Source organism: Neodiprion virginianus, chromosome 1 (assembly GCF_021901495.1).
Source record: "Neodiprion virginianus isolate iyNeoVirg1 chromosome 1, iyNeoVirg1.1, whole genome shotgun sequence".
In the NCBI taxonomy this organism is placed as follows: domain Eukaryota; kingdom Metazoa; phylum Arthropoda; class Insecta; order Hymenoptera; family Diprionidae; genus Neodiprion; species Neodiprion virginianus.
In genome coordinates this window covers 24,076,822-24,099,381 of record NC_060877.1, presented here as the reverse complement: position 1 = coordinate 24,099,381, position 22,560 = coordinate 24,076,822, and the positions used below count along the sequence as shown (strand labels likewise).

At 37.8% G+C, this 22,560-nt stretch overlaps 1 protein-coding gene across 2 annotated transcripts in view; it reads left to right on the top strand.

Moving 5' to 3' along the window:
• LOC124299335 (proto-oncogene tyrosine-protein kinase receptor Ret) overlaps positions 1–22,560 on the top strand; it is a 58,702-nt gene that overhangs the window by 27,331 nt on the left and 8,811 nt on the right. For both annotated transcript variants that reach the window (XM_046752509.1, XM_046752499.1), the window contains exons 2-11: positions 10,382–10,609; positions 12,786–12,913; positions 13,483–13,618; positions 14,942–15,201; positions 15,868–16,036; positions 16,615–16,712; positions 19,842–20,113; positions 20,551–20,724; positions 20,828–21,006; positions 21,513–21,719. In XM_046752509.1, the coding sequence (XP_046608465.1) occupies positions 10,382–10,609; positions 12,786–12,913; positions 13,483–13,618; positions 14,942–15,201; positions 15,868–16,036; positions 16,615–16,712; positions 19,842–20,113; positions 20,551–20,724; positions 20,828–21,006; positions 21,513–21,719 (1,851 nt within the window). The remainder of the gene's footprint in view (positions 1–10,381; positions 10,610–12,785; positions 12,914–13,482; positions 13,619–14,941; positions 15,202–15,867; positions 16,037–16,614; positions 16,713–19,841; positions 20,114–20,550; positions 20,725–20,827; positions 21,007–21,512; positions 21,720–22,560) is intronic.

Sequence of the window (22,560 nt, the reverse complement as noted above, 5' to 3'; positions counted from 1 at the left end):
TAATCCGACCTTATTATCTCAATATTACCCATCAAATTAATAACTTATACCGAAATAAATTTTTATTATCATCCCGCCTCGTCGATATGTAAAAGTGGATTTGAAATTGAAAAATGAGACAAGGAACAAAAAATGTGGGATTGAATTTGGAAATGGAATGTATAACTGGATGATTGAGTTTATAAAATTCTTCAACGTTATTTTTTATAACAATTCCCGTCAAGTTTCGTTTCGCCCATAAATTCAAACTGTTCGTTACTCACAATCAGCTACAAATTATCGTGTCTTCCAATTAGCGCTTTCGATTTGAATCGATTGAATTTTCTTAATATCTTGATAAAATTCAAATCCCAAGACTCAAATCTACTTCCACCGATTTCAAACGCAACCTCGGATATGTTTGAAGCGATTCGATAATACCAGCACCCTCGGGAGTGTCAATCGACTTAGGGGTGTTTTTTCGCCATGCGATACCGTCCACGCGACAGCGACGTTTAACCCGAAAAAGCCCGAAGAGAAGAAACGTGCAGGTCTAGCGAAGGGCGGGAAACACAGGAAAAGTAAAAACCTTTCGAACGAGAGTCGACTTTATTTTTCCTAGATATTTCGTAAGTGCGCGTATAGCAGAGCTGCCACGAAAATACCCAGCTCTGACAATATCGTGTTACGGTACGCCTAGCGCGTGTATAACAAACAGGGACCGAGGGCCGGCCACACATATATTACCATAGGGCGTATAAATAGGCCCTTACAGCCCTCGGAATACCAATTCCTTGGAGACCCTCCTCCGCTTCTTCCCACCGTCGGCGTCATCGTCGACGGGCACTTGCAGATCCCCCGTGTAACCGCCCCTGCCTCGCCGACTGTGAGGGAGGGAGAAGGGAATAGAGAGAAAGGGAGGGAGGGAGGGCGATAAGTCGCTTCGAGCTTACCGCCTAATCCTTTGGTTTTATTATCACGCGCAACGTCCTAAGATCTTTCCTGTGTCCTACGGTACGCGTAGCCTCTTCAACGTTTGGATTTACTTGTCGGGGTTGGTAACACTTTTTTTCAACTATTTATTTGCCCCTTTTTTTCACTCTACGATTATACGCTCCCTTCTTTATTTTCAGATAGATACAACGAACAGTTTCGCTTCGAAGAATGCAACGAATCGGGGAATAAAGTTGAAAATAAGACGGTTACTGCGGTTTTATTTTCAGGTTTTTTGTTTTTAGGTTAGGAAACTTTTTAGCCGTGGTTTTTAACCAACCAATTTTTACGTTGGCAATTTTTTTTTGTTTTGTACGTATTTAAACCTACTTACTTTGTTGAGACATTTGCACCGTTTTTATGTATGACAAGCTAAGGCTACTTAATTCGCTAAAGGAAATCATGAATTTAAACAGTTGGAAATCAAATTGTTAATCAAAGAAAATTTAATGGCTAAAATATTAGAAATATTAGGGAATAACTTGAAGTCATATGATACACTGAAGAAATCGCGAGGCAAGCGTTTGGGAATCGTCAAAATTAAACATTGGAAATCATGTACAAGATGAAAATTCAATGAGAGTCACACAGCACATTGGATATAAACAAAAACTGCATTATAAGATAGAAATCAATAGAAATCGTTGTAAATCAACGTTGATCATTTGAAATTGTTTCTGATAATTCTTTGCTAAATAGTAATATATTCGTGTTCACACATAGCTCAAAATAACTTCAACCTAAGGCCTTAAATTCTTGTTCATTTGATGTATTTTTTTGTAATTCATGATGAAAATGTCATGATTTTCGGCAAACAATCACGCACAGCGGAACGTGACTCGAGCTGATCTCTCAAGTTCTCGAACTGATTCTTCTTCTAACCGCTTTGACGAATCGATGAGTGAAATAAGCCGCGTTGGGTCAGACATGCATGAGTGGTCGGCTCTGACCGCCGTTGGCACTACTCGATTATCATAGCAAAAGACCTGCAATGCGGCCGGATTTTGAATAGTCGCAATATTTAATCAAAATTCTATACACTCTCGAAAGAAACTATATACGAATATTCTTTTTCACGTGGACCCGACAAAAATGCGTGGAATTATTCGATGGAATATTGATTGATGCTAAATGATGGAGTCAAAACTATACAGTTTTGTCTTCTTCAAAAAAAAAAAGTCACAATTATTAGAAATGAAAATGATCAATATTATCTTACTTAGCAAATATACGAAGCAAGTATTACACACGGTTTTTTTCAAGTATACGTATTCCAAAAAATGCTCGACATCTGTAAGGATGTAGCTATATTATTTTTCCCGTGCAAAAGTAATAAATTCTTGCCATTTGCATGAAAATTTTTTTTACAGAGAATTTCACGTTCTCTGTTACAAAATTCTCATCTTCGTATTGCCCGTTTCCTCGAAGCACGTCGTTCAGATCGTCGCTTTATGTGCTCAGGATTTATATCCAAATTTTTTCCAGCATTCCGGCCTATGCTATAAGGAACGTATAGCCTCATCCGTTTTTCCGAAACGAGTTCTTCTTATCTGCGCGTTAGGAATATGATTTCTTTTTCAATTTTTACTCTTTACTCCCCGATTATAAAGCATCGCTTTGGATACTTGTGGAAAATAATCATGATACTGAATAAATTAAATGTAATTTTGTTTTCTAATATGCTTAATTTTTACTCAAATTGTTCCAAATGTTCAGCTATCGCAATTCAAAAGAGTATAACCAAATCTAAAAAATATCACTGGATTATAGCGTATCGAGTAAAACTTTGATCTTGCAAAGAGCATCGGAATTAATGTATTATACAAAGTTCAGCATCGCGGAGAAAAATCGAAGTGCTTAAAACCAGCGCATCAGCTCACTGCGGGTGGATTCAAAATAAAATTATAGTAAGTACAGAGTAAGTAAGGAAGATAAAACAGTCCAAATGGGCTAATAAAACGGGGTCTAAAGCAAGCCTGTACAAGTCGATGAGTTCCCTCGACGACGTCGTCGCTTCAGGATCGGGGGAAGTTTTTCCAGCATTCTCGGATCAGACGGCGGCTCTTTAGAGCCTCAATAAATTGGGATTGGGATAAGGGTTAAGAGGAAGAGAAGATCATGGAGCACTCTCGGCTCGTTGAAACGCGAAAGCGAACTCGTTGCGCCACGGAAGTCTGCTAAACGATCGAAATCACTTTTCGGGAGGTTGGTTGGCCCGGAATCGATACTCCTTGTTAATTTTATCACGGAATAGTCGTGCACTGATCGTTTATAAAATTATCATATTCGGAAGATGAGAAAATCTCTGCGAAGTTGCAACAAAAGAAAAGTAAATACTGGAATTATGATGAAAAGCTTAAATTTTGATACTTTATTTGTTGATTAAAGTTTTTTAATTTCATCATACGATGTATCATTTTGTGCAGACGACTACTTTCTATAAATTCATTTGAAAACTTATTTGGAATATTGGGTATCGTTGAATATTCAATCTCACGTCATACTGATATTAATTGATATGAAAAACTTGCGATATTACCAATTGAATATTGTAAAACAGTCAGCAGTTTTGTAAAATATTGTACAATCTAACGAATCTACTAGATTCTTAACGATATCCAAGCTATTTGAAATATTTTCTATTTTTTCATTTTAGACGAGATTTTCGTATCACAGGATTACAATAATTTGATAAGTACTCAACATAATGAATAAAAATTACAAATATTTTCCCAAACAATATCCGTGATATAAAAAAAAGGTGAAGCTTCTGTCGGGCGAGAACTTGAACCAAAAGGCGAAGCCAAGGTCCCGACTAAAAGCCGGATCACGTGGAATGGCACTTGCAAAAAAAGGAATGCCTTTGGTCGACACGCGAATACGCGTTCAGGTGCAATTCGCGATCGAGATTACACGCAGCACTCGCCTTTCGGACAGCCACACACGACACTTGAACTTTACCTTGCAGGAAATCGGCCTGTGTGTGCGTGCGTCGATGTGTGTTTACTACCCCTAAGAGCCACCCTCTCCATCGGTTTAACGCTCCTCTCGCGTGACCCACGATACGACCTCGCGAATCCCGCATCATCGGCGACTGGGAAACGTTAACGAATTACGTATGTTATACTTATTCATTCCTACCTCACAGTTTTCCACGTGTACGATTGTGCGATGCGCGATATCTACGTAAAATTTAGGGTGGTCCTGAAAAAGGTCATTTTTTGAATTTTGACTGGCTTACCCCCCAAATTGGCTCCGAATATTTAAAAGATAATTTCTTCATTTTTTTCAGATTATTATCTCAACCTTAACCCGTGCCCGCAAGAGGGTGGATTTACCCGTTTAACCCTTTCAAGGGTACATTAAACATACTGAACGGATTTCGATAAAATTTGATGTAGGGGGGTTTTTGAGGTCGCTGATGACGAATCCGATCTAGAAATTACAAGATATAGTAAAGTATGTTACGTGCAAGATTATCTCATACATCAGTGACAAAATTAGTCTAAGTCATAAAACGAATTTTCAACTTATAAAACGTGATCATGTGATCACGTATAATGTTCGATTGTTCTGGCATCAAGTGAGAAGAAGTTGATTGAAAATTCGACCCCTGAAAATTTCTAAACAACATCAATTTCCGACTAAACTATAGCTATCGTTAATTAAAATCGGAGGAACGGTACCTATACCTGCTTATAGCATAAAAACAAAAAAGTTACCGACAAGTTGTTAATAATCAGCGAAAAATTTCGTCGTTCCAGTTTACGATATTTTCACACTTTTTCCCACATCAACTGCAAATCGTCCCGATAAAATAAATTCGACTCGATTTACTCAAATTTCTGGAAGCCTAATGCCACGTTTTTTTCTTCGACATTGACTCATCGTCAGTATTCTTTCCACCAGGCTGTAGAACTGATGCATCATTGATACCGTGATTCATGAAGGATTTGATCCAGCCCTCCTCGCATTACGCATCCGTGTATCCATCTCAAAGTGTCATTCTTCACTTCGCCCCGAATACCTCGCGGGCTTTTAGGTCTCTTTTATTATGTACTGCAAGATATTTGTTTTATCTCTTTTTTTCTTCTCCTCGCGTAAGCGATTACAAGAATTACGTAGGTACTGTAAAGATTCGGTTACGATTTTGCTCGCTGTACGATAAATTGTCGCGATTTTGTTGTATCCCGCGGTGTCGGACGATAGTATCTCCTTACAACTCGTTCCTTGCTCGAGATATTAAATTTCTCTCGAATTCTTTCCCTTCTGACTTTTTCTCTAAATAATTCCCCGAGTCGAAACATCGCGACGGTTTTGAATTTCGCAACCTGCAAGACTTTAAAGGCTTGTGGCTGATTTCGCGACAACTAGACGCCCACGCCTGAATGCCACAGTCAAAGTGTTACAACCATCGGTGGTAAAACGTGTATGGCTCTTAATCAAGATCGTAACTGAATTTTTAATTTGGTAATAGGCGCCTCCGCACTGTCGTGCAAAGTCTGAGCGAGAGTCCCTCGGGGTTCAATCGCGGTTCACGAAACCTAGAATTCCTGGTATCGCCGAAATTAACCCCGAGTACACTGAGAAGAATTTCGTTTATTACATTTAAAAGATAATTCTAGTAAAACGGGCTTCTTCGCGATAGCTATTCAAATATAATATCATTGAAATTACACGAAAATGTGGTACAATAAGCAATTATATTCATTGCGATTATAATTGACAATACTTGTACACGTTTTCTGGTTATCGCGAGGTTAATTAAACCTAGCAAAACAGGTTTTAATTTTGAATCTGATGAACTGTATTTTTCATCTACAGTAAACAAAATAAGTCAATAAAACTATAAATTTGTCTCGGCAGACACCCCGCGTTTATTCTACGCCTTTTATCCGCAATGTGAAAACATGTGAGGTCGCGCAAGGGAGCGGAGGATCAGTAAAAGGGACGGAAGGATACATTGGGTTATTGTAAATGAAGAGAGAGAAAGAAAAAATTAACGTTCCATATAATAGCGGATGTTTTCAGCCTGCACGAGGATGGCGTCACGCAACTGTGCTGATTAAAATTAACTGCCTTGTAAATATCGATTAAACGCTCACCTTGACACGTGTTAGTTTGTTTTGTCTATATGAAAACAGACATGTATGTATGTTATATGCAGGCTGTAAATGTTGCGCCAACATCAGAACTCGTTTCCGGCTTCTGCTGGCCAGTAAAGGTTTTCTACCAGTCGCCTATGATTCCTCAAGATCATGCAGTACTACCACCTTTACTGACTGAGCAAACTCAGCCTTTTTTCATTTATTAAACAGGCAAAGGAACGGAGAGGGGTTTCTATTCAAAAAGGAACCACACAGATTTTTGACAATTTTCGGAATATGAGTAACTTCGAAATTTGAACCCTTTCCATTCGGTTGTTTATTCAATATAGGAAGAAAAGGAGTGAGATTTCTTGGTCGGTAAAGATAGGACTACTACGTGACCTTAACTTGTTCGGGAACCGTAAAGAATTTTCCTGTATGCGGTAAAATATATTTAACTGAACTAGCGTTCAATCCTTAATATCTGTTTAGATATCTACGATGCGTTCAATTCTGAAATGTAATCACAGTTTTTTTTAGATGAAAATATATATTTTCGTATCTAAAGATTTCTAATTATGTCGCAAAAGTTTTCTCGTAGATACAAATAATCTTGGGATATTTTAAAAACAGATCCAAATTTATTTTATGTATTTTAACGACTTGAAAAGAATTATATCAGTTAAAGTATCAGGTTAGTAGCTTTCGTGATTTTTTTTTTCAGAACGTCAACGAATTATTCAGCGATAAAGATTTCCGAATGAAGAATGTCCGAAAATAAATTTTTGTTTCACGCGAAGTCAATCAGTGTTTAGCTATCGACTAGTTTCGAAAATACACTTGCTGAACAATAATATTCTGTTTATCATAATAGAAATTTCTATAAATCAATCAGAGTACCGAAATAAAAACTGATTCCCCTATATCGCAAATCTATCAAAATTATGGATATTGAACATAAATTAGCAAAGTTCCTTTCAGAGCTTTGAAAAGCAACTTATTCTTGAAGGTTTCAAGAATTCACGGATAAATAACGATTGGCGATGAAAAATCTGAACGAATTTCAGTTTTTTTTTTCGGATCGTTGGAGCGGTTATGACGAGAAAAACAAAATGGTAACCAGAGACGAGGCAACAGTAAAGTTAGCATAAAAAGTACCCCATATCCCTGTGTGTTTTTATTACGCAGTCGTAGCTCTTTCATCGCGTCTGTTTAAAACTATGAAAATACGTGCGCGATTCGTACGAAATCTTTTCAACCATAAGTTTTTATTTTCTAAGGTCAATATTTTGTCAGTAGAATATTTTTTGCCCGCAGAAAAATCTCCGCAGAAAAATAGCGTATATATTAAAGAAAGTTTTTGTCGGTGATATCTTTACACGGTTACCGCATTTTCGCATAAGTTATACACTGTACGTATAATGTATACATAGGCGAGTTAACTTGGGTAAGAATTTGTCTGGTAAATTTTGACAAAGGTAAAAGAGAAAAGTGACAAAGTTATGGAAGAACCTTTACCCAACTCACTTAACAACAGATTAGCGATATTGAACACTGATGAACCTTTTCGCGCCCCTAAATGGATCGACGACAAAGCGGCTCATCCCTCTTCGCTAGGATCGATTAAGTCCCTTATAGGTACATACGATATATATATACGAATGTATATGTTCGTATGTAATGTACACCAATTTATTTCCCCGCAACGAGTAAAACGTATTAGTGAGAATCGCGAAGATTAAACAATGTTACATTTTGAACAGCAGTTGTACTGCGGTGAAATTTCAGATCCTAGTTTTTTGATCCTTCGCAAATTGCGATCCGTTTGAGGCGAGGCAAATACATGCTCAAAATATATCGACGCATGTGTGAGAAACGCAGGGTCGTTTTTGGCTCATGTGGCAGCTCTATAAAACTCAAAATTCATGATCCTCATTTCTCGAGTGTTTCGAATATTTTATGCTACTCGAGATGTAGGTGATATGCTTCAGGGTCAGATGATAAATATGTTTGAAATGTCACGGGTATCTGTCCACAGCGATAAAATACAACTGCCAATGCGTCTCAGCTACGTAAAATATCAGGGTTTTTCGCGAATTGTACTAAAACGAAACAAAAAAAAAAAATTGATAAAACAAATAATTCCGTTCACCTGATTCGTAACTTTGTTGAAATTTAAGTCTGTTTCGATAGAATCAAATTCACACCAATTTTATAAATATATTTGAATTAGTTCATTTATTTTTTAATTTTTACTCCTGTTAGTGAAATCACTTATCAAACGACATCCTTCTGCCCTTCTATGATGACAAAATTCAAGTTAATGTTTTATTGCACTGGGCATTGAGTAACCTTTCATCATCTCAGACATCAAAAGTCTCCCGTTGAATGAGTGAAAACGAAAAAACGGAGATTCGTTGTTCGAGTGGTAAGAAAAAAAAAGCCGCTTCCTTAGTACGCATCCGGCACCGAAGCGTTTAGAAAAACGTAGGTTTCATCATCTCGTTTGATTGAAATTCCGGAAGTTCCATTTGCTCCGATTATTTTAGGATATCCGATATATACACACATACCTTATACATTGTATACGGAAATAATGTGGCGCACTTTTTCCTACAAAGAAATTTTATATCACAAAATTTTCACTCGACACTGTGAAAATTAAGGAGCGTCCGGTTATTTTAAGGCGTGCAATTATTATTTACGCATACTGTATATACCGTTAAATGGAGCCATTTTTTAAAGGTCACCCCGTCTCAGGGGAATTTTTCATAGCACAGCGGCTTATTATGAGACAGTTTGATAACCTGTAAGAAGTCGTGAAGAAGAAAATGAATGCAGAGTGTTATAAGAATAATTAGAGAGGCTTTATAAACTGATAAACGTAATTTGATTAGAAGTGTGTCTCCTTAATTTAGAAGATTGTTTGAGTCCCTCAAGTTTCACAAAAATCTAATCAAAAATATGATTTTGAATGTGATTAATGACCGTTAACGCCCCTGCGCACAACCCCGAGTATACTCGGAGTCGGAGTTTTCATCAATAACTTTTGATGCATTAACTTATTCGGGGTGTTTGACAGCGCGAATTAAAGCTTATGAGCACAGCTTACAGAGGTGCGTACTTATAAATTTCAATCAGGCTCAGATTTTTTGTAATATGACACGGAAAATGGTGAAAATTTGTCTACAATTGTGGATAATTATGATCTTTTATCTCTCATCTAGGAATGATCTAAAAGTGGCGGAAACGGGCTGAAACTTCATACTCGGGGGTTTTTGAGGCCGCTGATCATGAACCTGTTATCGGAATCCAGAAATTCTGTATTCCAATTTTTTGTATTTTTGTATTTTTTTTTTCTTTTTTTGTATTTTTTTTTTTTGTCTTTTTGTGGTCTTGTAGATTCCGAGCCATCTGTTGACATTTTCCCGTACTACAAAGGAAAATAGGGTAACTGAACAGCGCAAAAGCGGCAGATTTGACAGTGCGACTGAGAAATTTTGCCTTCAACGACGCCTTCCAAAATTTTTTGGCTGCACTGATTTGAGAAGATTCTTGACATCCCCAAAGCCAATATGTCTATTTCGACTCAGAAAGGATCGATAAAAAAATAAATGATTGAGTAAATTTATTTATGTCTTGTACACGAATTTGCATGGATTTCACCAACAGTTCGGGTTTGACCATAAAATTGGCCGATATGAACCTGTCCATTTCGAATCTGGCTCTTTTGACCTTCGATTCGTGCTCAGCGACCCTAAAAACCCCCGTACCCGAATTTTCACCGGTTTCGCCAAAAGTTTGGGTTTGGCCATGAAATTGGCCAATTGAATATTGACCTGTCCAATTTTGACACGGCCATTGTGAATCGCGCACTTTAGCCTTATATTCGTGCTCAGCGACACGGAGAGCCCATGTAATTTGAATTTTACCATAAAATTGGCCAATAATGGCCTGGCCATTCTGAATTTCGGAAAACTAATGCGAAATCCGGTTTCAGCGCCCTCAAAAACATAGAGTCTGATAGTTTCCCTGACAAACCCATCACTTTGCTCAGGATTTCATATGCGCAGGGGGGTTAAAGGCGAACCGCATATCGCGACATTGCTTCGTACTTCAAATACAACTGAGCTTTCATTGACGGTTTGAATTTCTTCTCTTGTCGCAATAATCAAGTCAATCAATTTTAGTTTCAATTTTAAATCCCTGATATCATCACAGTTTGCTTTATGAATTCTCTTAATTCTTCACGTCGCCTCTGTAAATCCTCTACTCGATATCATCGATTTTACCGGAAATGTTTTTCCACCTTTTTGTTCCAGTGTCAGCTTTGTACTTTCCTCAGTCAGACCTATCCCTGAGGTTACCTTACCTAGCTAAAGGCGGGGGTAAATTGATTGGAAATGTCAGCCTAGTCACGGTCAGGGCACTTAGGAATGACTCTGTCGCTTCCACGGACCTAAAGTACCTTATCGCCTCGTCGTCCCACAAATCACTGACCTTAAATCCTTCCACCGGAGACCTGAAATTATCGATCACGACTGATAGAGGTAAGTATACCCTTACTTTATGTACCTTATACCCCAATTTTCAGCTAATTAACGTCAACGTCACGACGTTGGATCAACGACGATCGCTAGTATCAAGTGTCCATCAATTACCTTATAGGTATAGTTTGCCCTTAGATGGTTGAACAATCTCCCGCTAGTCAAGCATTAAAAGGGGTTTAGCCGTGATGAGATATATTTACTCCAGAATAATCAATTTGCTCAATGGCTTGATATTGAGCAACTAAATTCCATCGATTGTACTCACGAGATTCGGGTGCGGGTCAAAATCTCGAAAGGTCAAAAAGTCGACCGGTCGAAAGCTCGAAATTTTCGCGATACGAATTTTTTAAGCAATGAACGGCCGGTGTGTTCCATGAATCACTCGGTTCAATAACAGTTTTTCTGAAAGTTCATTTAACCGAATGCTCTTTTATCTGAAAAAGTATTTTCGAACACTCTACATTCCGAATGAACAGAGCACAGAATGTTAAGATATAGAAAACTGAATAGTTCCGAAATTAGAAATTGAGAGCGGATGATAATTCATATCCAATAAAATTATCTGGCGAAAATCAAAATTCAGAACGAACAAAATTTCAATATGCAAAATACAGAAGGGCCAGAATCCCGAAAGGACGAAATACCGAATCTGCTGAAAATTCGGGATTTGTGAAATTCGTCAACTCGATGCTAGATTTATCAAGATTATCTCATCGTATTAGACAATCGCCTGTGTCATCAAAGAAAACAAGAAGGCAAAGGAACAGGCAACAAATTTTTAATAACATTCAAACAGTACGTCTTGTTCCTCGTACGTTTAATTTATTCAAGACATTGCTACATTAAATCGTATTCCACATTCACGTACGCGTCCTAGTGTCACTTCAGAAGCGCAACGCCATCGATTAGCTGCAACTGGTGACGTTGGAGAGAATAAAAGTGCTCCTGACGTCTTGCAGCTTTTCGGTATTTTGTCCATTCTGACTTAGAGGATTTCGAGATTTCAATCATTCGAGTCTTTGGTCAGTCGTTATTGATAAATTCGGATTCGTAAATTTTCGAAAAAGGCACGAGTCTGAGATTTGAAAAGTCGACTTTTTGACTGTTCGATATTTTTGTGATTCAATATTTTGCCGTAATCTTGCCCATTCTTAAAAAAATATTTCTGTAGAAATTAATTACAGATTTTTGCGTTATCAAGTTTTATTTTTCTACTAGATAAGTTACCGTATTTGCGGTCTTTTAACGTTTTTAACCGTCGACTTTTTGATCTTTTGCATTTTTATACCCCGCCATTAGATTCTCAAATAAAATGCGGCACATCAAGTGCAATTCGTGTTATAAAAATTCACAAGACGCAAAGTGTCAAATAATTTTAAAAACTTGATGTCAAATTATAATTACTTTTTCTCCTCATACTGCACGTATATTTTTATGCAGGAAAAACTTTGAAATTGTTGAAGCGAAACGAAGCTTTCCGCAGATCATAAAATTCATAACTTCATTAGCTAATAAAGAATTATTAAAATGCTGGACTTGTGAACAGAAGCTAAGATTTTGACGCATCATTTCAAATCATTTCAAAATGTTCAAAGATATAGTAAATTTATTTGATTTCAGTCCATATCATCGCTCTCTCTATTCAGAAGATTATTTTATACAAAATAACTTTGACATCTGTTTTCATTATGTTGGCATCGTTAAATATTTGAGAATACAGTGCACTGATATTGATTATGTATCAACAAGTAGCAATATTTAATTGACAATTTGAAGAAATAATCTGCTACACTGACTTTCTAGAAAATAGTATCCGTGAATAAAATGCGCCGTAGCAGAGTGAAATCGAACGAATCTGCTCGTGTTTTCAACATTTTGAAGCGGTTTGAAATAAAGCATCGATATCATTCCAAGCTATCGTTTATAATTGCAGTATTCACTGTATTTTAATCTTTTAATTTTTATTTTTCTAGAGTTATACGTAGCTTACGTTTTAATAATTTGATAAATACTGAATCTAAGACTACATCGTCGTGAAATTAACGAACGATATCGAGCTTTGCCTGACAAACCTTCTCGACGAGATGATTAATTCTATCATTCGTGCACAGAAGCAGCTTGTATCTCTTTTTCGCCCAATTTTTTTTATCCATTCACGTCAATCTTATCTTTAAAATTTCAGAGTTTCCAAAGGTAATAATCGTGCAGGCGACGGCACGTGGAAGATCGGACGCCGAGCTGGAAATTAAGCTTGAGAGCATTTCCTCGGAGGGGAAAAAACTGAACTGTACACCCTACGTGAAGGTAAAAGATACCCGTTAAGCACCTACGGTCAAGAGAATCGGAGCTTTTTTCGATTGCGATTAGCCGAGTCACTCGTGGCCGAGTTTTGATTGGTAGAATTCCAGGACGAAAATTCTGTGCTTCGCTTTTCCGGGGGGATATTTTTATGACTCAAGAGTCACGTTTATACGAATATCATCCGTGTGTGCAATAACGCCGGCGTATTGACTTGGCATTAGGCTTTGACACCAAGTTTTACGACATCACGTCCCGAGTTTATGAGTTTTAAAACTCGTCGACGGTTTCTGTGTAGCTGTACGAGATAAAATAAAATTCTATGTTTGTAGAAACGTTTATACCGATACCCAACAATTTTAAAGGGTGGGATGACTGCTTTACATCCAGCAGCTGGTACGGGGAATTTGTATTTCTGTCGAAGTACGAAGTGGGTACACAGACACCGAGATAGTCACACTTTCCATTCGTTTCATGACTTCTCATAAGCGCCTTGATCCTTTTACATTTCTGCGTACCGCCCAGAATAATCGATCCATTAATTACTAAACATTACTCGGCAATTCACTTTGCAGGACATGTGCTTTTGGAACACTTCGAAGTACCGAATATACGAAAACAAGCCTGCCACCATGCTTGGCCGACTTGGACCAGAAGTCTATGCCACGATATGTCCAGACTTTCACGTCACACGTTACGAGCTGCTAAACGGTAAATGGACAAACCTTTAACCCTGGAAAAAACTAAAATGAATTTCATTCTTCGTGTATACAAAAACGCATTAATTCTTGATTCTAATTCACCCATTTCAATGATTTGTGAGAAACATTTATTCGCAACGTTAAGGACTAAGCGGTAACCCGAACTAATTTAAAACATCTTTTGCATTGTGATCGACACAAACACCGCCCCACAAATCTCCCTCACTCCCTCCGATTCTAGTTTCAATTTATCCGGAACGTTTCCAGCTTGTGTCATAAAGGTTATCTAATACGTCACGGGAGTAGAAATAACCGCAGCTATAGAGAACGAAGGATTTTCGCTCTCCAGCCGTTATTATACCTACGTATCCGCGCTAAATTGCAATTTCAATATTTGTATACGTGCGTCAGTGAATCTAATGGTTATTATTTGCGCACGTTTTGTACATACCTTGTTTTCAACCGTGCAACTCAAACGACACCGTGATAAATTGAACTGTACACAGTTAATTTTATCCTTGCATTTTCACGGTTTTGTTTCGCGGCAAGTTTATAATATATATTATGGGGGTCAATATACGTATGTTTTAAATGTTTGTTGCACAATCTTGAACGCATTCAGGGAATGATTGTCGATATAGCTATTTTAATTTTGTTTTGTTTTTTTAACCCCACTAATGTGTTTCGAAATTAGTTTTCACGCTCGTAAATAATTCACCCTGTCAAGAAGTTAAATAAATTCTCAACTGCCACATTGGGCATAAAAATAACAATACAGCTAGTACAGTGGCCTGGTTTCAAATTTAAAAATGATACTTGTTTTATCCTCAAATGTTAACTATTCATTTGATACAAGTTTTTATGTAAATATAAATACACTTTTCTTCGATGTTCAGTATTTTTTCAACAATTGTAACAAAACTGCATTAACACTGACTTTTGTAATTGCATTAAGTATTGTGTTTCTCTATGTAATAGAATGTTCAACCATCAATTTCGTACGAGGATAAGAAAATTTTTTTAAACGACTCAATTCTTCACTATTATATTATTAAAAAAATGGAACCTAGCCCAAAATCATCGGAGATATTTTTGAACAAGTGATTATGCAGTTTGTTCCCAATTATTTAGGAAATACGTTATTTTTCAAATTAATGATTTTCTTCTTTAGAAAATTTGGTTTCAATTATTGTTGCTTTGTTGTACCTTACATGCGATAAAAGAAAAAAATAATCATATTCGGGAATGAAATATAAATTTTCGCGTTTATCCTCAACAGTTTCAGCAGCTGCAAATAAGTCCTGAACAAATGTTTCCAAAAAATTGTTCGCAGGGACAAAATATTTTCATATAGTGAACAAAAGTCTCCAGGCTGAAGCTGCTCTGGACCGAGACACGTTGCCGAAGCCAACTGGCCCTGGTCCCGGACCCCACATGAACATTTTGGTGAGCTGCGTTGTTTGGAATGAGAAGACGGGTAACCAGCATGTCTCGAACGCGACACTGAGCATCGACATCCTCGACGAAGACGACAATCCTCCCGTTCCCCAATTTCCGAGCTTCAAAAAAATTCACCTCAAGGACTTCGTCGCGGTAAGTTAACGAGGACGAAGTTAGTGGATGTTAATTTAAGGATGCATATTTGGGAAAAATCGTTACTTCGCACACGTTGGAAATGTCCAAGATTTAGTAAACGATGATAAACAAGACATGCTCTTATTTTGAAAAACTAACTCCTTGAAAGTCGTTCTAACATTGAGCAATAATGATTTTCTTCTTGATGTTTCGTTGCGTTAACGTTACTAACTTTAGCCTCATGTAAGTCAGAGCTGCGGTTTGCACTGAAACAGAATTCCAATGCAGGGGTGAAAGGGTGTTGGGATCGCGTATTGTGTAAATGATTAAACCGTTGTTCAGACCTCGGGATGAGTATGACTGACTGTAAACTGTTGAGAATTGAGAATGTCGGGGTGCAGAATGCAGGAGGCGGAGTGAAACGATGCCCTGGACAAGAGATAACGGGAGTAAAACGAGCAAGAGAAAGTTGGGAGGAGAGAAGGAGAGAGAAAGGCTGCGTAAAAGCCTCCGGCACATCCTGATTAAAACCCGACTCCTGCAGTTGGTTCCAAAGCTCGCTTTCCTTCGGTTTGAAAGTGACAGTCGTAGGATGAGATTTCGGGGAGGCTTCTCTCGGGGTAAAGGGTGGGCTTTCTCTTCTTTTCGTCACGATACTGTACAGAGTTCGTTGTCCGGAAACAGGGGGACAGGCTTGACGAGAACGACTTGATCATCCAGGACGCGGATACCATGACCGTAAATCAGTACAGCGTTCGGATGTTGGGAGACGTCGATAACGCCCTCAAAATCGACTACGAACCCTATCTCGTTGACCATCACACCAATCCTGCCTCCATGGCCATCTACACCAGTGAGTTTCGTCACTTTGAGCCTTTACGCGACTGGGAGTCAAAAAGTGTCACTGTGTCCATTTTTAAAAGACTCAATAATTTATTCCGCAAAGTTTCAAAATGTAGAAAGCTGAGGTACGGAAAATTGGGTCAAAATGTACATTGTCAAAAATGGTGGTGTTAAAATTGACGAAAATCGGCTGGGTTGAACCGTCATTGAATAATTATTACGGTCGATTCAAAAATTCCATATGTATTTTTAGTAGTGTCAGACTTATAAGAGTACAGTCAGTTCTTTATGTATTGTAGAGTAACCGTTAGAATAAATAAAATTTTTGCAAACGAACCGATTTGTTTGATTCTATACTTCGGTCTGCTGCCTATTTTTATTCATAATTCTGACGATTCTATATAATCGCTTTTTACATATCTCTGACGTTTCTACATTTTGAAATTCTATCAAAGAGATATTCGCTGTCTTGAAAATTCGATATTGTGACGCTTTCATCGTGTGGCCATTCCACTTTTTGACACTCACTCTGTTTTGTCGTAGCTGTTAAAATTTCTATACTCAGAATTTCTTTTTTTTTTTCTTCAGGGTTGTACGCGAATACGACATTGCTGCCCAGGTCGCCGTACAAAGTTGTCCTGCAGATGACCGACGAGAGCTTGCTACGCGGACACGGCGATAAATCGGTAATTACGATGTATCATCTTTATTGTTTTTGTGATATAGCCAACCTTGCGTATTTTTTACTGCTGCAATCTCGTCCTCAGCTTTTTTTTCTCAATTATGCTTCCTGTACCCCACTGGAATTTTTATGAATCGTTATTCCGTGGTGTAGGAACGTGGGCGCAAAAAATGCCACCTACGGGAGCAATTAATAACCGGAAAAAAATCAATGCCCTATCCACGCGATTATCCAGCAACCCGTGGGAGAAACTCGCCGTGTGGTTTTTACTAATTGTTTGATTAAACGAACCGTTTTCAACTTTTGTTAAATTAAAGAGGCTGGGTTGAAATTTCAAATTTGAAAAATTCCGCAAGCGCCAAATTGCGAATTTTTTGGTAGTGCAGCTTAATAATAAACATATTATACAAAATATGTACTAAAGAAGCATATTTTACAAAAAAAAATGCCAAATCTGCCTTTACGATCTTCCACAAAACTGTTTTAATTTACCGTTGACATATTAAGACTTCTAAAGGTTCGAAGCAAGAAATAATGGCAGCGGTTTTTTTCCCAGTCGTACAACTGCTTCGGTGGTAGTCGAAGGGTGCATCCGGAGGGTTGATGTCTTCTGGTATTTTTATTCCGCGATCGTATCTAGTCACGAACCGATGTACAAAATATTATTTGTAGTTTTTCCGCATGCCGCGTGTAGTTGACAGGTATTAATGACATTTTAAGGCCCTCTAAGCCCTCCTATTGGCTGCGAGCCACGGCTACTGGACATCGGCCTGTTCGTGACATATTTCGTAGACGTTTCCAAACCTGATCAACAGTTTAAATTGAACTTGAGAAAATAGACTTTCGATTTATTTCAGACTGGTGCAAGGTGAAAGGAATCAGAATTTTCGGAGCAAGGTGTATAATATACATTAATCGATTTTCAATTCAACAGCGTCAAATAGTGACTAGCATCTGTATTTATTTATTTATCAGAGATTAACGGGATATACCCTTGTACATAAAAAAAATATAATACAATATAGATATAAAGTATTAAGTGACACAATGGTGTAGTATAATTTACAATGAAATGACTATTCATACTTTCAAATAAGGCTCTAGAGTTGTTTCTTACATATAGTATAAAAACTAGCGATGGTAGGATCAAACCAATTTTCATTCTCATTATATAATGATAATAAATGGTCAATTGCAGAGTAAGATTTGCTGTTCAAGTTTATTTAGAAATAGTAATTGTTGTGTCATAAAGTTCTGCTTGGAACAAAAAAACGAAACCTAAATAGTAATTCGGGACAATGAATCACGTTGTTAAGAATTTTATAAGCAAATATTAGATCAATTGCATATATTGCTGAACAAACTGAGGATATAAGAAGAATCGAAGAAATATTGGAGTAATCGTGATGAGTAAAATGCTTTGGATTGCCAGTTTTAAAAGCTGCAAAACGCGAAAGTGTACTGATGAAATTTTTCCAGATATCCGACCATCGGGGCTGAACGAAGTAGCAAATTCAAACTTTTGAGTAAATTTTTACCACACTGATGAAAACTTCGTTTGTTATAGTTACCAAAAAATTCTAACAATAAATGTGCTACCAAACTATTTAGTGTAATTGTACTCGTCAAAACCTAATTTCGCATTGTACTCAGAACCATAATTTTTGGTGATGGTAAAAAATGAAAATAGTCAAGAGCTGCATAGCAAGCACAACCGGAAACTACCCTGAGCCATAAATACTGCATACACGCGTTGGTTAAGTCATGTATACATAGGTATAATACGAATGGTGTTGCCTGAAGATAAGATTTCACGGACTGCCAGGCTAGAGTAATAAAAGGATTCGATGACCTTAACCTTTGTCTCCTCGCTCATACACAAGGCTCGGTAAAATAATTTATAAGCGAAGATTGAAGAGTGTCCAATTTCTGCGAACTCCACGTATCGCGGTAAGATCAGGGTATCCTTTTATTGGCTATGAAAGCCAAGTTCGGCAAATCCAACCCGCGATTCCGATTTGATCTTTCCTTGAAAATAAATCTCGTTTTAAGGGTCTGATTTTTTTCCCCTAGTTTTGTTTCTTCTACTTGTGCGATTAGGTTTATAGGATAACTTGATCCGGAGTCAAAGTTCATCGATATTTTTCTTAGAAAATACGAGGAAGTTACAGACACGGTTTAACAATCTAAAGACTTTGATCGCTGTATTTTTTCACAAAAATGAACCCCGAGATCTATTAATAGACTGCCAATCCTTTTTCTAAGTGCTACTACTAAGTGCTACGGCTCCGGTTTTTCGTAGTTAGAGCAAAGTGGTACCATTCTACGCGCGTGTCAAACCTGCAGTTCGGAGAGAAATATTAGAAACGATGGAACAAAATTGTTACTAATGTCCAAGTAATTTGAATCAATGAGAAAATGTTTTTAACTGAACAGAATCAACGTTGCAATCACAGGAAAGTTTACTAACAACTATAATTATGATAAACAGTGACTTGTACCTCATATTCTTGTAAGTCCAATAATATTTAAACCGATATTGCGAAGATGACCACTGTTTTATACTTACATACTAAAATTTTCCAGTAATTCGTAACAAGTGAAATTTATCTCATCATCCGTGTATTCAGGATTTCATTTCATCAAATTAATTTATCATGCACTGAGAGAAAATTTTAGTTCCGGTTACCGCTCAGTCCTCAACTATTTTCATTTTTTACCACAATCGATAAATACAGTTCTAGGTAGAAAATGAAAATTAGTTTTGTAGTATCCGTTACTATTCTTTCTCATTACGATCACTGTTACAATATTTTCTTGCAACTGTTGTGAAAATTTAATGCTTGCGCAACAATAAATTGAAGTTCAAGCCTTATTTAACTAAAAGGGTAGAGTAAGCCGCACAAACTGATTTTACGTCACAATTATCAAAAAAGGATTGACGATAGTGCAAAATGGTTACGTGTATCTTGTTTTTCGTAATTCCAACAATATTGAAACAGTTTTTTCAACGATACCTGTTTTACCGAATTTTTCTAGTTACTATATCAAATGAAATTTTTCTCAGTGTGGGGTTGTAAAAAAGATATTTACAAATTCTCCCGTATTTCTACCTATCACATTCCTATCCCAGGTGAACATCACGCTGTCGTTTTACGGTTCGATACGACAAGTATCGTCAGCGACGACAACTGTTCCCGTGCAGCATCCGATATCATACCCCAAAAACATCCGAGTAGCCCGTGGATCCTCGCAATTTTCTCGCATAGCGGCACCCTCAGTTTCCCCAAACTCGGCAGTGGTTTTCACCCTGCGGAATTCGAAGGCTTTCAACATCACCAGAAGCGGCGGCATCGTCTACGTGGCCAACACAACGGAATTGAAATCCGCACCGTCGTCGATAACGTGAGCAATTAATCAATTAACTATTCCGAGTAACAAAGGAATCGGTGACTTATATTATAATACAATGCCCTCAGGATTATCATAAGAATTTATCACTTTCCGCAATAGTTGCAAAGCTGGCAATTTTCGGATAGCTAATGTACCGTAATAAGTTATCACCGAGGATTCTACAAGCTGCGCGAAGTTGTGCACAGATGTGTATCGAACTCCGTAACGATTTATTGAAGATTTTGGAAATTTACCATTTACTTTTTAGATCACAGTCGTATGATTTTTTTTTTTTTTTTCTTTTAACGGAAGTTAACGGCGTTTGTTAAATTGTGAATTCTTGCCTGAGAAATGATTTAAAAGAGGTCGTTTGGTCGTCTTTAAAGTTTCAAAGATTCTCGAGAGTGTTGTAAGGGATTTCAGCCGCGGCTAAATGACGGATGTTTCAGACTGAAAATCGAGTGGCGTAACCGAAACGGCACGGTATCAACGACCTCGCTAACAGTTCACCTGGTGAACGGATCATCCTGTAATCGCACATCGGTGGGATTACATTCCTGCGCTAACGCCGAGACGGAGGAAATTTGCAAGAGCAGCTGCGGCGTGGGCAGCGGATCGTTAACGTGAGATAAAGCTTGTGAAATTTTCACTACTAACGTTGTGCAAATAACGTTAAACAGTCTGATCCCTCGTATTTGCACAACCAAAATTCTGTGTAATCGTCAGGAGTGGCAACTTCACCCCCGAATGCAGCTGGCGAAAGAATGAAGCGAGTGCCGCCTCTATGGTCATGACTTCGCGGTACGAAACTTGTTCGCCGTCCCTTTCACACTGTCCAGACAAAACTTGCGACGCCCTCGAAGAACTCAACCCTCGAATTTGCCCTCAGGATTGCGTCATCGAATGTGAGTTTTCCCAAATTTCAATATAGTTGTATACATAGAAAGAAATTATCGCGTTTCGATTAGCGCACGGTCCATTGGTCTCATTTGACACCATGCGTGAAAAATATAGTCCTGGGTACAAGATGGAAATTTGACTTGTCACTGTTATCAGAAAATCTAGTACACGTTACTTTTTTCTTTTTTTTTTACCGTTACTCGTACTATATTTGCTTGTACAAGTGTTGTGACAATTTGACGTTGGTGCAGGAATAATAATCTAGTAAACTATACAAACCAAACGAACGTAAGGCGATAACTAAAAAATGTAGTATTGACAACTATAATTACACCGAATAGTTACTTGTACCAAATTTCCTAGCAACTCTAATAATATTTAATCTGTCATTGTAACGGTTGGAAACCGCAACAAATGAAATCGTTCTCAGCACGGAGAACCATAATTCTTTTTTACTTCTTTTTTATATGCGTATTTGTTTCTTTTTTTTTTTTTTTTTTTTTTTCCACAGCCGACGTCCACTTTGCTCACGTTAACAAGGAAGGGCGAGGAATCGACGTTGGTTTGGGTATGTGCTCGTGCACTGACACGTTGCAGTGCACCTGCGGTCCCAGGACAACTCAGAAGAAAGAAAACGGCCCGCATGGAGGTCCTGGATCCAACGGCAAGTCAAAGAAAGATGGTAAAAGCCTGGCCGGTATTGCAGGACCGGAAAAAGGTATGTTTGATAAGGAGCTGCTGGTTTACTCAAATTTTCACATCGTGTATTGAGAGCGAGCTTCGATTTCCAGAATAGATAATGTTTACTCGATTTCAACTATCCCAGAGTGGAAATATTCTATAGATTTGACAAACATACATATAGTCAGATTTTTGTAGGTACAGGGATGTATAAGTGTAAAGGGGTGAGTGTTAAATCCCTGATTACTAGATGGATGTGCATATAGTAGGTGAAGGGTCAAGCCTTCATAGGTGTTATGGTATTTATGTAGGGTAAAGGGGGTTAAATCAGTATAGGTATAATGGTACATACGTAGGGTAAAGGGTTGAATCTTCATAGCTATAAGGGATGTACGTAGGAAAAAGGGTTGAACCTGTAGAGGTATAATGGTGTACATATACGTAGGGTAAAGGGTTAAATCTTCACAGATATGTACGTATGGTACAGGGTTAAATCGTCATAGCCATAAGGGAATAAACGTAGGATTAAATTGGGTTAAATCTGCGTAGGTATAAATGTGGCGATAGTGAAGGGAATGACGGGTGGTCGACGGAAGGGCTGGATTCCTGAAACAACTATAAGATATCTTTATAATATAGAGAGATATATAGTAACGGTATAAGAAGAGAAAGAAAACTATTTTGGGTGTTGAGAGAATTACCTGTGTCTCATCACTTATCACCATTATCGTTGGGGTGGTCGAGAATCGATATTTATAATAGCAATTAGCCGTGCAATACAAGCAGCCGAGTCTAAGGTCGACTAATCCTAACTCGAAACAACAACGAGGTCGTTTCGGGTCGCAGTAGGTTCTTGTTTCCACCGTTATAATCGTTAA